Source organism: Trachemys scripta, chromosome 3 (assembly GCF_013100865.1).
Source record: "Trachemys scripta elegans isolate TJP31775 chromosome 3, CAS_Tse_1.0, whole genome shotgun sequence".
NCBI classification, from domain to species: Eukaryota; Metazoa; Chordata; order Testudines; family Emydidae; genus Trachemys; species Trachemys scripta.
In genome coordinates, this window is record NC_048300.1 from 174,697,070 (window position 1) to 174,708,984 (window position 11,915).

At 43.9% G+C, this 11,915-nt stretch overlaps 1 protein-coding gene across 1 annotated transcript; it reads left to right on the forward strand.

Moving 5' to 3' along the window:
- Nucleotides 1-630: 630 nt before the first annotated feature.
- Nucleotides 631-3,102, forward strand: KCNF1 (potassium voltage-gated channel modifier subfamily F member 1). The gene has a single exon (XM_034766512.1). It carries the CDS (start codon nt 1,272-1,274, stop codon nt 2,733-2,735), a length of 1,464 nt encoding a protein of 487 aa, XP_034622403.1. The 5' UTR covers nt 631-1,271; the 3' UTR covers nt 2,736-3,102.
- The last annotated feature ends 8,813 nt before the right edge of the window (nt 3,103-11,915 follow it).

The following is an 11,915-nucleotide window of genomic DNA, read 5'->3' on the forward strand; positions in this document are numbered from 1 at the left end:
CATCCACCTCTTCTTCCTACCATGACATCATCCTTGATTTTTACCCCTTTTATCCTTACCCAGTGACTTTCACCAGGTCTGCCTCCCCCTTCTGTCTCAACCTCAGAGCAAGTGTATACATCTTTGATATAAAAGTTCTACAAAAAGCATGAATGCAGTATAAGTTCTTGATCCACGGTTGTAAGGTAAATTTTATGATCCATGTTCTGCTCTCAGTTACACTAGTAAAAATCTACAGTGACTCAGTTTCCTGAGATGGAATTATTCTGGACTTGCAGCGGTGTATCTGAGAGAAGAATGTAGGACCCTGTACGGTGTATTTATTTAAAAATGCAAAAGATATTTTTGCTACTCCTTACCAGCTGAAGAAAATGAGCCTGATTTTTCTTCTCTAGAGCTGTATTGCAGCTCTTAATTACATTAGATATGATTATGTTTTGCAATTCATTTTAAACATTGATACTTTTAAAGAATTCAAAAGGCATAGGGTTATAAAGAAAATTGCATTATAGCTAGACATACACCAAAACAGTTAAATTGCTTTTCTGTACAGATTGTGCTTTGCTGAGTTTCACCAGAAGAGGGTATAGTTTGGAAAGAACCTGACATCAGCTTGGAATTCCTATTGTGTTTAGAAACAGCAAAAGAAAAACAAGCACAAGTTTCTCCTCTGCACACTTCCTGTCACTGTGTGAAGGAGTCAACACATAAACTCCAGACCTTAAAGTAAAAGTAAACTCAGCAGCTTTCCTTGAGTCCTCGGAGTGGAAGGCAAAAACTGCAACAGCTTTCTGTGGGATCATCCTGCTGATTGTCTTTCAGAATTATCAGTTATTTCACTTTTCGTTAATCAGAACAAGGAATTTTTTGAACTGATGTGACTGCCAGTCTGTGAATAAATATCACTTCAGAGGAAGAGAAAGAATGGACCCAGAAAAGACTCTCAAGCACTGAATTAGAGGGTGAGTTTTGTTAAGTGGTTTCTTCTCTTTCATATCTGCTGGAGGAGTTGATTTTTTTCTAACGTCCCTGCTTCTACGCACAACGCCTGATGACTTGTCTTTTCACTGCAGCTTGTTGCATACCTTGCAAGGTTTTACTGACTGCAGGTTTATTTCTGTAACCTTTCCTAGCATTACTCAAAGTCATTTCAGTAAGATTTGTAATATACATTACCTGGTTCTGATTTGCTTTCACAAAGAAGCTACAAACAGCAAATATTTGGAAGCAAACTAAGAATTGATATATATAAAAAAATCAATAACATTAAAATGGCAGGTGAATCTAGATTTCCAGATGTGGACAGTAATGGATCAGAAAAAAATGAAGATATAGAGATTATAGTCAATGTTGGTGGGGCGAGGCAGGTGCTATATGGAGAAAATCTGAACCGATATCCAGCAACAAGATTAGCACAGTTGATCAACTGTTTATCAGGGGGATATGATACTATTTTCTCTCTCTGTGATGACTATGATCCTGGGAAAAGGGAATTTTATTTTGACAGAGATCCAGATGCTTTCAAATGTATTATTGATATATATTACTTTGGAGAAATTCACATGAAGAAAGGAATATGCCCTATATGTTTCAAGAATGAAATGGAATTTTGGAAAGTAGACCTGAAATTCTTGGATGACTGCTGCAAAACTCATCTGAGTGAAAAAAAGGAGGAACTGGAAGAAATAGCCCGAAGGGTGCAATTGATTCTGGATGATTTGGGAGTGGATGCCTCTGAAAATCGCTGGAAGAGATGCCAGAAATATATTTGGAAATTAATGGAGAAACCAGAATCATCCTATTCAGCTAGAGTAATCGCAGTGTTGTCCTTCCTATTTATTTTAATCTCATCTGTAGTAATGTGCCTGGGGACCATCCCAGAGCTCCAGATAGTAGACTCTGAGGGAAATCATGTGGAACACCCAACACTGGACAACATTGAGACAGCGTGTATAGGCTGGTTTACCTTGGAGTATATGCTTAGACTTATTTCTTCTCCTAATAAACTGTATTTTGTGATTTCTTTCATGAACATCATTGATGTTTTTGCAATACTTCCCTTCTATGTCAGCTTGATCTTGACCCACTTGGGTGCCGGAATGATGGAGTTAACCAACGTTCAACAGGCTGTTCAAGCACTTCGGATCATGAGGATTGCTAGAATTTTCAAACTCGCACGCCACTCCACAGGGCTACAGACTTTAACCTATGCTCTTAAAAGAAGCTTTAAGGAGCTAGGACTGCTTCTTATGTACTTGGCTGTTGGAATCTTTGTCTTTTCTGCCCTTGGTTATACCATGGAGCAAAGTCACCCTGAAACCTTATTTAAAAGCATCCCTCAGTCATTTTGGTGGGCAATTATAACCATGACCACAGTTGGATACGGGGACATATATCCTAAGACAACACTGGGGAAACTGAATGCTGCCACCAGTTTCCTTTGTGGGGTGATAGCTATAGCACTTCCCATCCACCCCATCATAAACAACTTTGTCAGATACTATAATAAGCAGAGAGTTTTAGAAACAGCTGCCAAGCATGAACTGGAGCTGATGGAGCTATACTCAGGTGAGGGGAAAGTTGGAGGCTCCAAGAATGAACTAGAGGATCTTATGGGGGAAGGCAAGGAGCGTCCTTCATGGAGCAGACAGCTAAAAGTTTCCCACAGTGACACCTTCATTCATCTCCTATCAGATGAGAAACATTACAGGACCAGGCTTCAAAGCTGCAAATAAACTAAGTGACTGTTACTGTTCAGCTACAGACTGGGACAAATTAACAGTCTTCTAGTGAAAAGATTAAAGGGACCTGTCAATGTTGAGAGGGAACACTGCCTTTCTTTTCCAAACATGAATACAAATTAACCCTCATCGCAGCTTCATCAGAGGTTGGTAAGACTTTGTTTTTATTACCTGACATATAATATTAGGATGCAGTTGAGATGTGACTGATTATAATTAATACATCCTGAAAAATCAATTTGTAATCATTTCAGAGATTGAAAACAGCTTCTTGATCAGTAATATGTACAATTACTTGGATGTTAAGCTTTATAAAAATCAAAATTCTGTATCTGTAATAATAAAGAATAACAATACCACAGAGAACTTGTGCTTCAGGCTTTGTTTGGGGTTTTTATAGTTAGGAAATAATTTTTAAAAAAATTGAATCAAACTGTCACTCATAGGTGCTGCAACTAGGGGTGCTGAGGGTACAGAGTACCCCCTGGCTTGAAGTGATTTCCATCATATACAGGGTTTACAGTTTGGTTCAATGGCTCTCAGCACCCCCATGATACAAATTGTTTCAGACACCCCTACTGTCACTCCTAAAGTATTTAGGTGTCCAGTAAAATGTAACAAGTAACAAGCGGTATTTTTATCCGAGTGCTAACTAAAAATATGATCACACACCGTGGATGTGTGAGCCTGCCAAAAGATGGCTTCTACAGTCTATAAAGTGCAATTATGAGTGACTTTTTGGACAATAATGTCAGTCCCTCTTTCTGTGAAAAATCTATTTTAATATTCCACAGAGGTATGGAGCAGAATCAGTGTACTGTGATAGGGTTTTTAAAGCAAGTAAAACAAATAGTCTTTACTTAATTACAACAGAAACATTTGCTTTTACAATTGTAGTGACCTTCAGGTTATTTTAACTCAATCACTTAAAAAAAATTATAAATGTAATTTCTTTTAATTCAGTATAAAACCAAGCCAGGTTGACACAGGGAGTTAAGTTACATCAGAAACAAAGAATTTCAAATCACCGGAAAATAAATATAAATAAACTAGCAATAAAAATTAAAGTCTTTATACCATCTATGGTGATGAATTGTTCATTGGATTGAACAAAGCATTGTTTTATTTTCTTAAATACAATTAAACACCTTTCATGCTTGTAATAGCTATTTGGTTTTATTATGGTTAATTCAGCATGTAACAGGTTAATTTATTAAATCAACATAGACACTAAGCCATGGGCCCAATCCTGCAATCCTTGTGCAAGCAACACTTCTACTGAAGTCAGAGTGAATTTTGGTGGAGTAAAGTCTGACATCCATGGGTCTGATTTTCCACTCAGTTACACCAGTTTTACATTGGTGCAATTCCATTAAAAGCAACATTAACATCACCATAAAACTGGTGTAATGGAGTAGAGAATCTGCCCCCAGATGTTTAATTAATATTAAGTGTGAGTCCAAATCATTAAAAACAAAACAAAAAAAAACACTTTTGTGCCTCCCTGTTGCAGCCTATATTGTTTATTTTCATTACATTGCATGCATAGCCCAATTGAAATATGAGCACATGAGATAGCTCCTACTTTTAGGTAGGTTACTCCTGCACAGGGCCAGGGAAACTCAATGAGGACTGATTACTCAAAAGAAGGTAGGCTCCTAATTTCCACTGAAATTAAATAGAAGTTAGGAGCCTAACTCCTTTTGAGCAATCCAGTCCCGAGTTCCTTGGAATTCTTCCACCTTGTAAACACATTTCCCGTGATCGATGTTGATGTTGGAGACTGAATGGAGGTATATGGCCATTTGCACACAGCCTCTTTGCAGGGTTGGTGTGGGAGACTATATCACATCTGCAGTTGTTTCCCAGTCCCCAGCCTCAATACTAGTCCAGCCCAGCTCCATCTCACCATCCCCATTTACAGATCCCAAGCTCCACAGATTCCTTGTAGAGATTACGAGGGGAAGGAAAAACAATGCCTCCTGGGTGGCACTTCCACAAGCTCTCTAGGGCTGGGTCTATTGGATCCCCACACTTTTCACCTGTGGAAGTGGAGGGTCTAATGAGACCCTTATTCTTCCCTGTCTTGTTATCTAAACTCCTCATTATCATGGCCTAATGGTCAGCAATTTCAGTCTAAGCTGCAAGCTTGTTTTGTTTTACAATACAGAAGAGTGAACAGGATATGAAGCAATATCCACTGATATTTTCTTTAGTTCCTCATCTATAAATGGGGATATTAATATTTTTTCATTACCTTACAGGGAGGCATTGGGATGAATTAATGTTTGCAAAGCACTATGAAAATGGAAAACATAAAACTGCTAAATAATATTGTTAGTATTGTTCATTAGCATTAACCACTTGCTGCTACGGCATACAATTGATTTAACAGGATATTAAATAAAGGAGTAACTTATTATTTTATTAAGAGTAATCTTATTAACTTATTTCTTCAATTAGGCATGGTCCTGATCACAGGATGGTGCGTAAGCTACACCACAGCAGAGCACGTCTCGGGCAGTATTGTGGCCCAGACACACAACTGTGAAGCACCACTCTCCCCATGCTCCTTTCTTGCTCTAGAGCAGCGTTTCTCAAACTGGAGTCCGTGGATCCCTGGGGGTCCCTGAGGGACCTCCCGGAGGTCCGCGGGCCCTGCTGATCAACTCCTTCCCCTCCCTCTATCTCCAGGAGGCTACTGGCGCCAAATCTGGAGATTTTAGGCGCTAAAAGTCCGGCGGCGCAGCAGGGCTCTGGCCCTGCACCACTCCCTGCAGTCCCTGCAGGGGTGGTGGTGCAGGGAGTCTCTGCATGTTGCCCCCTCCCTGAGTGCTGACTCCACAGCTCCCACTGTCCGGGAACTGCAGCCAATGGGAGCTTTGGGGGCGGTGCCCGAGGTAAGCGCCATCCCTCACCCCGTCCCGCACCCGCACCCCTCACCACCTGCCCCAGTCCCGCACCCCCTCTTGCACCCAAACTCCCTCCCAGAGCCTGCACCCTGCACCCACTCCTGTACCCAAACTCCCTCCCAGAGCCCCCACTCTTTCCCGCACCCAAACTCCCTCCCAAAGCACAACCCCTGACCCCCTCTTGCACCCAAACTCCCTCCCATAGCCCGACCCCGACCCCCTCCTGCACTCAAACTCCCTCCCAGCGCCTGCACCCTGCACCCTCCCACACCCAAACTCCCTCCTAGATCCCACACCCCACACACCCTCCCGCACCCCAACCCCCTGCCCCAGCCCGGTCAAAGTGAGTGAGGGTGGGGGAGAGTGAGCGACAGAGGGAGGGGGGAGTGAGTGAATGGGGGGCAGGAAGGGGTGGGGGTGGGGGTGGGGCCTGGGACTGAGTGATGGGGACTTGGGAGTCACCAACATTTTTTAAATCAAAATAGGGTCCTCGGGTTGCTAGAGTTTGAGACCCGCTGCTCTAGAGGATAAATTAGTTACTGTAGCCTTTCAAAGGTTCCAGTTACTTCCCCCATCATGCCTGATTAGAGACTCTGACCAGCGAGAGGAGTGCGGGGTGAAGCCAAAGCTGTGCCCACTTCCCACCTCTATCCTCCCTCCTCCAACCAGCCTGCCGGAGGGAATATTCAGAGAGCAGGAGCTGCTCTCAGTATCAGGTCCAAACTGACAAAGTGTATAGATCTTACTTGGCTGAGCAGAGCAGGGTCCCTTCCTCCTCTGCTTGGCCAAACAAAACCTGGGCATAATCTCACCGTAACAGCTCAGTCCAGTCCAAATTCTGAGGCTGCTGGTCTATGGAAGGTCCATGGCTTTTCCAGCCATGGTGCTGTTCTCTATTCCAAGCTGGAAGTAACTGCTACAGAGGCAGTCACGTTATTCAGGTTTAAAGGCCCAAACCCTCTCAAATAAAGGTCAATGGGAATTTGGCTACTGACTTCAATGGGAAGAGGATTGGGCACTCAGCTATTATGCAGCTGCGCAGGGCTGCCCCTGCCCTGTGAATCCACCTAGGCCAATTGACATAGAATTTAGATTTACAGGGATAATATCAGCAGATGCATTACACATCCCCTGATGTCTCAACAATGTCATCTGCACAGCACAGATGCTGATCAGGGAGCAGAAGTGGGGATGCATGGCCCCGGAAATTCAGTCCTCTCACCTGAATAAAATTAGAGATTAGGGAAAGGAGCCTCCCAAGCAAACCTCTTATGAAGAAACCCCCACACAAGTACCCTCAATCCCTCTAATACCCACAGAAGATCTGATAGGGGCCCTCTTGAAGATTCCAGCCATTTCTTCCTCTTTCTCCCCCTGCTGCCTCCAGACTCACAGGTAAGTGAAGTAAACTGGTCATCCCCTCCAAAGATGAGTGGGGACCAGGGGCAGTGCCAGCCTCTTCCCGGTGGGAGGGCTGAGGTGGGCTGCGCTATATATCTTGTAGGCACACATACTTTTTTATATTTGTAACAATATGCCTTTAAACGTATGTTTTATCTGTGTTCTCCTCAAAAGGAGAATAAAAATATATACAGACAGATCAGTATATATCAGCATCATCTATGGCAGCTCAATGGTGCAACATTTATTCACAGAAAATCAATACAAAAAAAAAACCCTAAGCAAATTAACAAACCAAACTAATAACTACTAGATTAACAATAACAATACATGAATGCAAACTTCTGGAAAAAATTACTGGTTAAATAATACCAGTAGCTAATTACTTTAAATCTGAGAATGTACTGTATTATATTTTAAAATTAGTCATTTGCACATGCAAAGAAAATGAAACACACACTACTGTGTAAAGCAAAATAAACAGCTGACCAAAACTAAGTACACCTTTTTCCCTAGCCGATTAAGCCATATTTCCATTCTAGTCGAGGCAAAACCCAATGAAATACATACAATCTGAACATTCAAAACATTTTTAAGTTGCTGAACACTCTGGCACTGATTCAGAAAAATACTTAAAACTTTGCTTAACTTTAAGAACAAGTAGTTCCATTAACTATACATGGGATTAAAGAAATGCTTAAAGTTTAAAGATAATCACATACTTAAGTGCTTTAATGGATCAGGGCCAGAGTGCTCAGCATCTTGCAGGACTGAGTCATAACATATGTCATTAAACTATGAACTAATAAAACTGGCACAAACTTGGCCAGGTAATAGCTACTTTGATAAAAACAAATAAAAAAAAACAAATAAAGAGTTATTGAAAAAGATAGTCAATGATAAGCTGACCCAAATAGACAGGTGTCGTACAAATTCCTGGAGACAGCCACTGAAGGACCCAGGTGGAGGTTCAGGGAATGAGTTCCACAAGTGAGGGCCTTCTCGGTTCTGGGAGCTACCTGTGACCTGGTCAATTTGGAACCTTAGTGTCCATACTGGATAGATCAACAGTCACTCAAGTATGTGAGGAATTGATAATTAATCAAATTTACATCTTTTATCAAGAAACAGATAGATATGTATTGTTTACATAATATATGTAATGGTTCAGCATATAACATACTAGTCTATCAATTCTTCATGTGGATTTTTCCCCTTAAAAACGTAAAGAGAAAATATCAAATGTTGAAGACATCTTAAAACTCACAACAATCCTTAACTCTTGGTTTTACAGAGGTCAGGGTGTGACCTTGGTTTTGCAGAGGTTTCAGGTCAGGGTGTGACAATACCACGTGTGCTGCAAAAGTTAAGGATAACAGGGCAAGTTTAAGGAACGAGTTGGGAGAAGTTGATTTTAAATTGTGCATTTCCTTTCTAGATGTTGATTGTAATAGCAATAAAATACAGATAAAGAATAAAACATATCTCTAGTTCATTAAAGTTCCTCTTCCAATAAAGTTAGTTATATGTAATTATTAGACTTGAAAGCAAATACAAATTTAAGAAACAAAGGACAAGGGGGGGGGCACTACTGTCTGAAGTCTTCATGATTTGGAGTGCCTGACGCCCGCTGGAGACTGGTAAAATAGTATTTTTACCAAGGTCTGATTCAACGCCCACTGAAGTTAATGGCAGGCTTTATACTGAAGTCAATTGGGATTGAACAAATACAAATATGTGCTTGAACAAACTACGGCTAATGGGTCAATTAGGCACTATTGTCGTTTGAACATTGACTTGAGTTAAACAGCATTTTTCTCAATAATCTTGGTCAGCTTTATTGCAATACCAGTTATGCTGCCATGATGAAAGAAGGCTAATGTCTATCACACTTAAGTTATTTAATAATAGCCTTTAAGTAAAAGGAACATTTGGCTATTCCTCATAAATAGTCATCAGTTTAAGACAAAGCACAGAACTAAAATAATTTGGGTAAACTAACTTTGGTGCTTCTGGATGGATTGAGTCATATGAAGGCGAAGACAGAGGTACATTCCACTAAACATACTATATTAATTTCACCAAAGCCCAAGCGTGATTCCAATATTTGAAACCACTGAAGTGGGTAAAGAGAAGCGTCCTCTCCCATTAGACACAATCCACCTGGCTCTAGCAGAGCAGTTCATTTCCCAGCATTGCAGACATAACACCCCGTCCCCAAGGAAGAATAGGAACAAGTACTTGCTATCCCTGAACCTGCTGAAGAAAGTAGAAGCTGGTTGTTCCTGGCAAAGCCTGGCTTTCAGGGAGAGAATTGGCAGAGGTCATGGGTGAAGGGGGGAAAGTTAAAAACTTCTGGACACAGTATTAAGCAAAGGGAGGGGGAAACAGCTAATGGTACAAGAAGGGACTTGAGAGAACTGGGGAAGCAGAGGGAGTGGAGGTTTCCCATCTAAGTGGCACAGGGCCAGGGCAGGGGTGGCTTCAGGGTGGGTTTTAGCTGGTCCCAGTCTGTCCAGGCCTTTGGAGTCTCTGCTTCAGAGATTGCTCCAAGGCTGCTCCAGAAGCCCTCCCACCTCACCCCATTCCCAGAAGCATCAGCTGCACCCAGGGCCTCCCACCCCCACCCAGCCACCCCTTACATTGCTGGCAGGTGCTGCCTTCAGGCTCAGCAGTGCCATCCCAAGCTTGCAGCGCCGGGAGTTTCATTGCCCAGAGGGCATCTGCCCTCGGAGGCGTGGTGGGGGAGCTGGGGACTTCCTCCCTTCAGTCCCTCCTTTGACTCCCCTGCAGCATCCTGCCACGCCGGTCAGCATCAGCAAGCAACCTGACGCTGCTTCAACCCTGTGCCGGTGCCTCGTGGGGTGGGAGCTGCAGGCACCACGATGCCTCCACAAGGCAAAGGCACTGGTGAGCCACTGCCGCCGCTGCTCCTAGTTACAGGTCCTGAGCAGGGCCGCCGAGAACAGGTTCGGGCCCCGGTGAAAAATTTTTTTCGGGCCCCCCAGCAAGGGCAGACCAGCTAAACAGGGCCGACGAGAAGGGGGGGAAGCCGGGGAAGCCAGGCCCTGGGCCCCCTTCCGGACCGCCGGGCCAGCGGGCCCCCCAGCAAGGGCAGACCGGCTAAACAGGGCCGACAAGAGGGGGGAAGCCGGGCCCCGGGCCCCGGGCCCCCTTCCAGACCGCCGGGTCCCGGTAATTTGTACCAGCTTCCCCCCATTCTCGTCGGCCCTGGTCCTGAGACGGCCTCATACGCCCCCAGCCTGGGTCCTGGGAAGCAGAGGAGTAGCGGCCAGCGCTCGTGCTAAGCAGAGCTGAGAGAGGAGCACATGGATAGAGCTGTGGCAGGAGTTCTGGGGTGCGCACTCCCACCCTCCCTCGCTGTCTGGCCGCCAGCAGCACTGGGAGGGTGGCTACAGGGGGAGCTACAGCAAATTTTGGGGTGGCTATAGCCTTCCCCTGTAAGCCCCTCCAAGCTGCCCCTGGTGGGGGCTGTTGGGGGGGGGCTCACAGTGGAGTTACTCCATACCTAGGTCTGTAGAAACTCCCTTGAGCAGCATGTTCACAGCAGGGAGAGGAGGAGAGGACAAGCCCCAGCAAAGGCAGCCACAGCAGGTGGGAGGCTGGAAGTTAATTTACCTCAGCTCCCCTCTCCCTGAGCAGCTCCACAGTTCACTGTTGTAGACCAAGGTGTATTTCTTTTTGTCTTTGGGCAGCAAGCCAAACTGCGTCCTGGATAGGTTATCCACCAGGCAGCTGCTCTATGCAGCCATCCAGGGCTTGTGAACCTTCAGAAAGCATTGCATATTTACATCTGGAAACCATCCAGATTGCATAGACTTAAAGCAAAGGAAGCTTCCGCAAATTAGTAACTGACCTCAGTCACTGGTGTAACTCTGACTCCATTTTCTTCAATGCAGTTACTCTTGGTTTACCTCCGTGTAACTGTGAACAGGATCTGGCCCAGCATTCCTAATTTAATAAGGGTAATTCAGTGCAGGATGATAACTCGTTAGGTAAAATGAAGCCTTTTTTTAACTCTCAGGAGAGAACGTAATGGAGTAGAAATGGATTTTAGAAGTGTGAGCAGTGACACTGGTATTTTGCAATATGTGGCATTAGTGAAGTAAGAGCCACTGAAACACGCTTAGCCTTGGTGGCATGTCACAGCTAAGAAGCCAGCTTGTGACATGCCTTTTGGTTCACTGAGAAGCAAGCAACGTGCCACAGAACGTTTTTGATAGATTCCAAGTCCAGAAGGGATCATTGTGATCATATAGTCTGACCTCCTGCATAACACAGGCCATAGAACTTCCCCCAAAATTCCTAGATCAGACCTTTTAGAAAAACATCCAATCTTGATATACACATTTTCAGTGATGGAGAATCCAACACCACCCTTGGTAAATTGTTCCAGTGGTTAATTATTCTCCGCTAAAAATATACTCTTTATTTCCAGTCTGAATTTGTCTAGCTTCAACTTCCATTGGATTGTGTTATAACTTTCTCTACTAGATTGAAGGGACCCATTATTAAATATTTATTCCCCATGTAAATACTTAGACTGTAATCGTCACCCCTTAACCTTCTATTTTGTTTAACAAAATAGATTGAGTTATTTGAATCTATCATTATAAAACATGTTTTCTAATCCTTTAATCAATGGGCGGGTGGGGGGGGGGCAAGGATATGGGCTGGGGACTGCTCTCGGGAATCCTGACCCCCTGCGCTAGGCAGGTAGAGGGTCTGAGGATCCCCACAGAAGTCCATGCTCGTGGCCTAGCTCCAGCTTCCAGCCTGGCCAAAGTCGGGGTGTCAGGGGGAAGAGGAGGAGCAGGAGCGGGGCCTCGTAGTGAGAAGG

What these genes read in the sequence shown, in the direction of transcription:
- KCNF1 (XM_034766512.1), top strand. Translation starts at nt 1,272, where the DNA reads ATGGCAGGTGAATCTAGATTTCCAGATGTGGACAGTAATGGATCAGAA.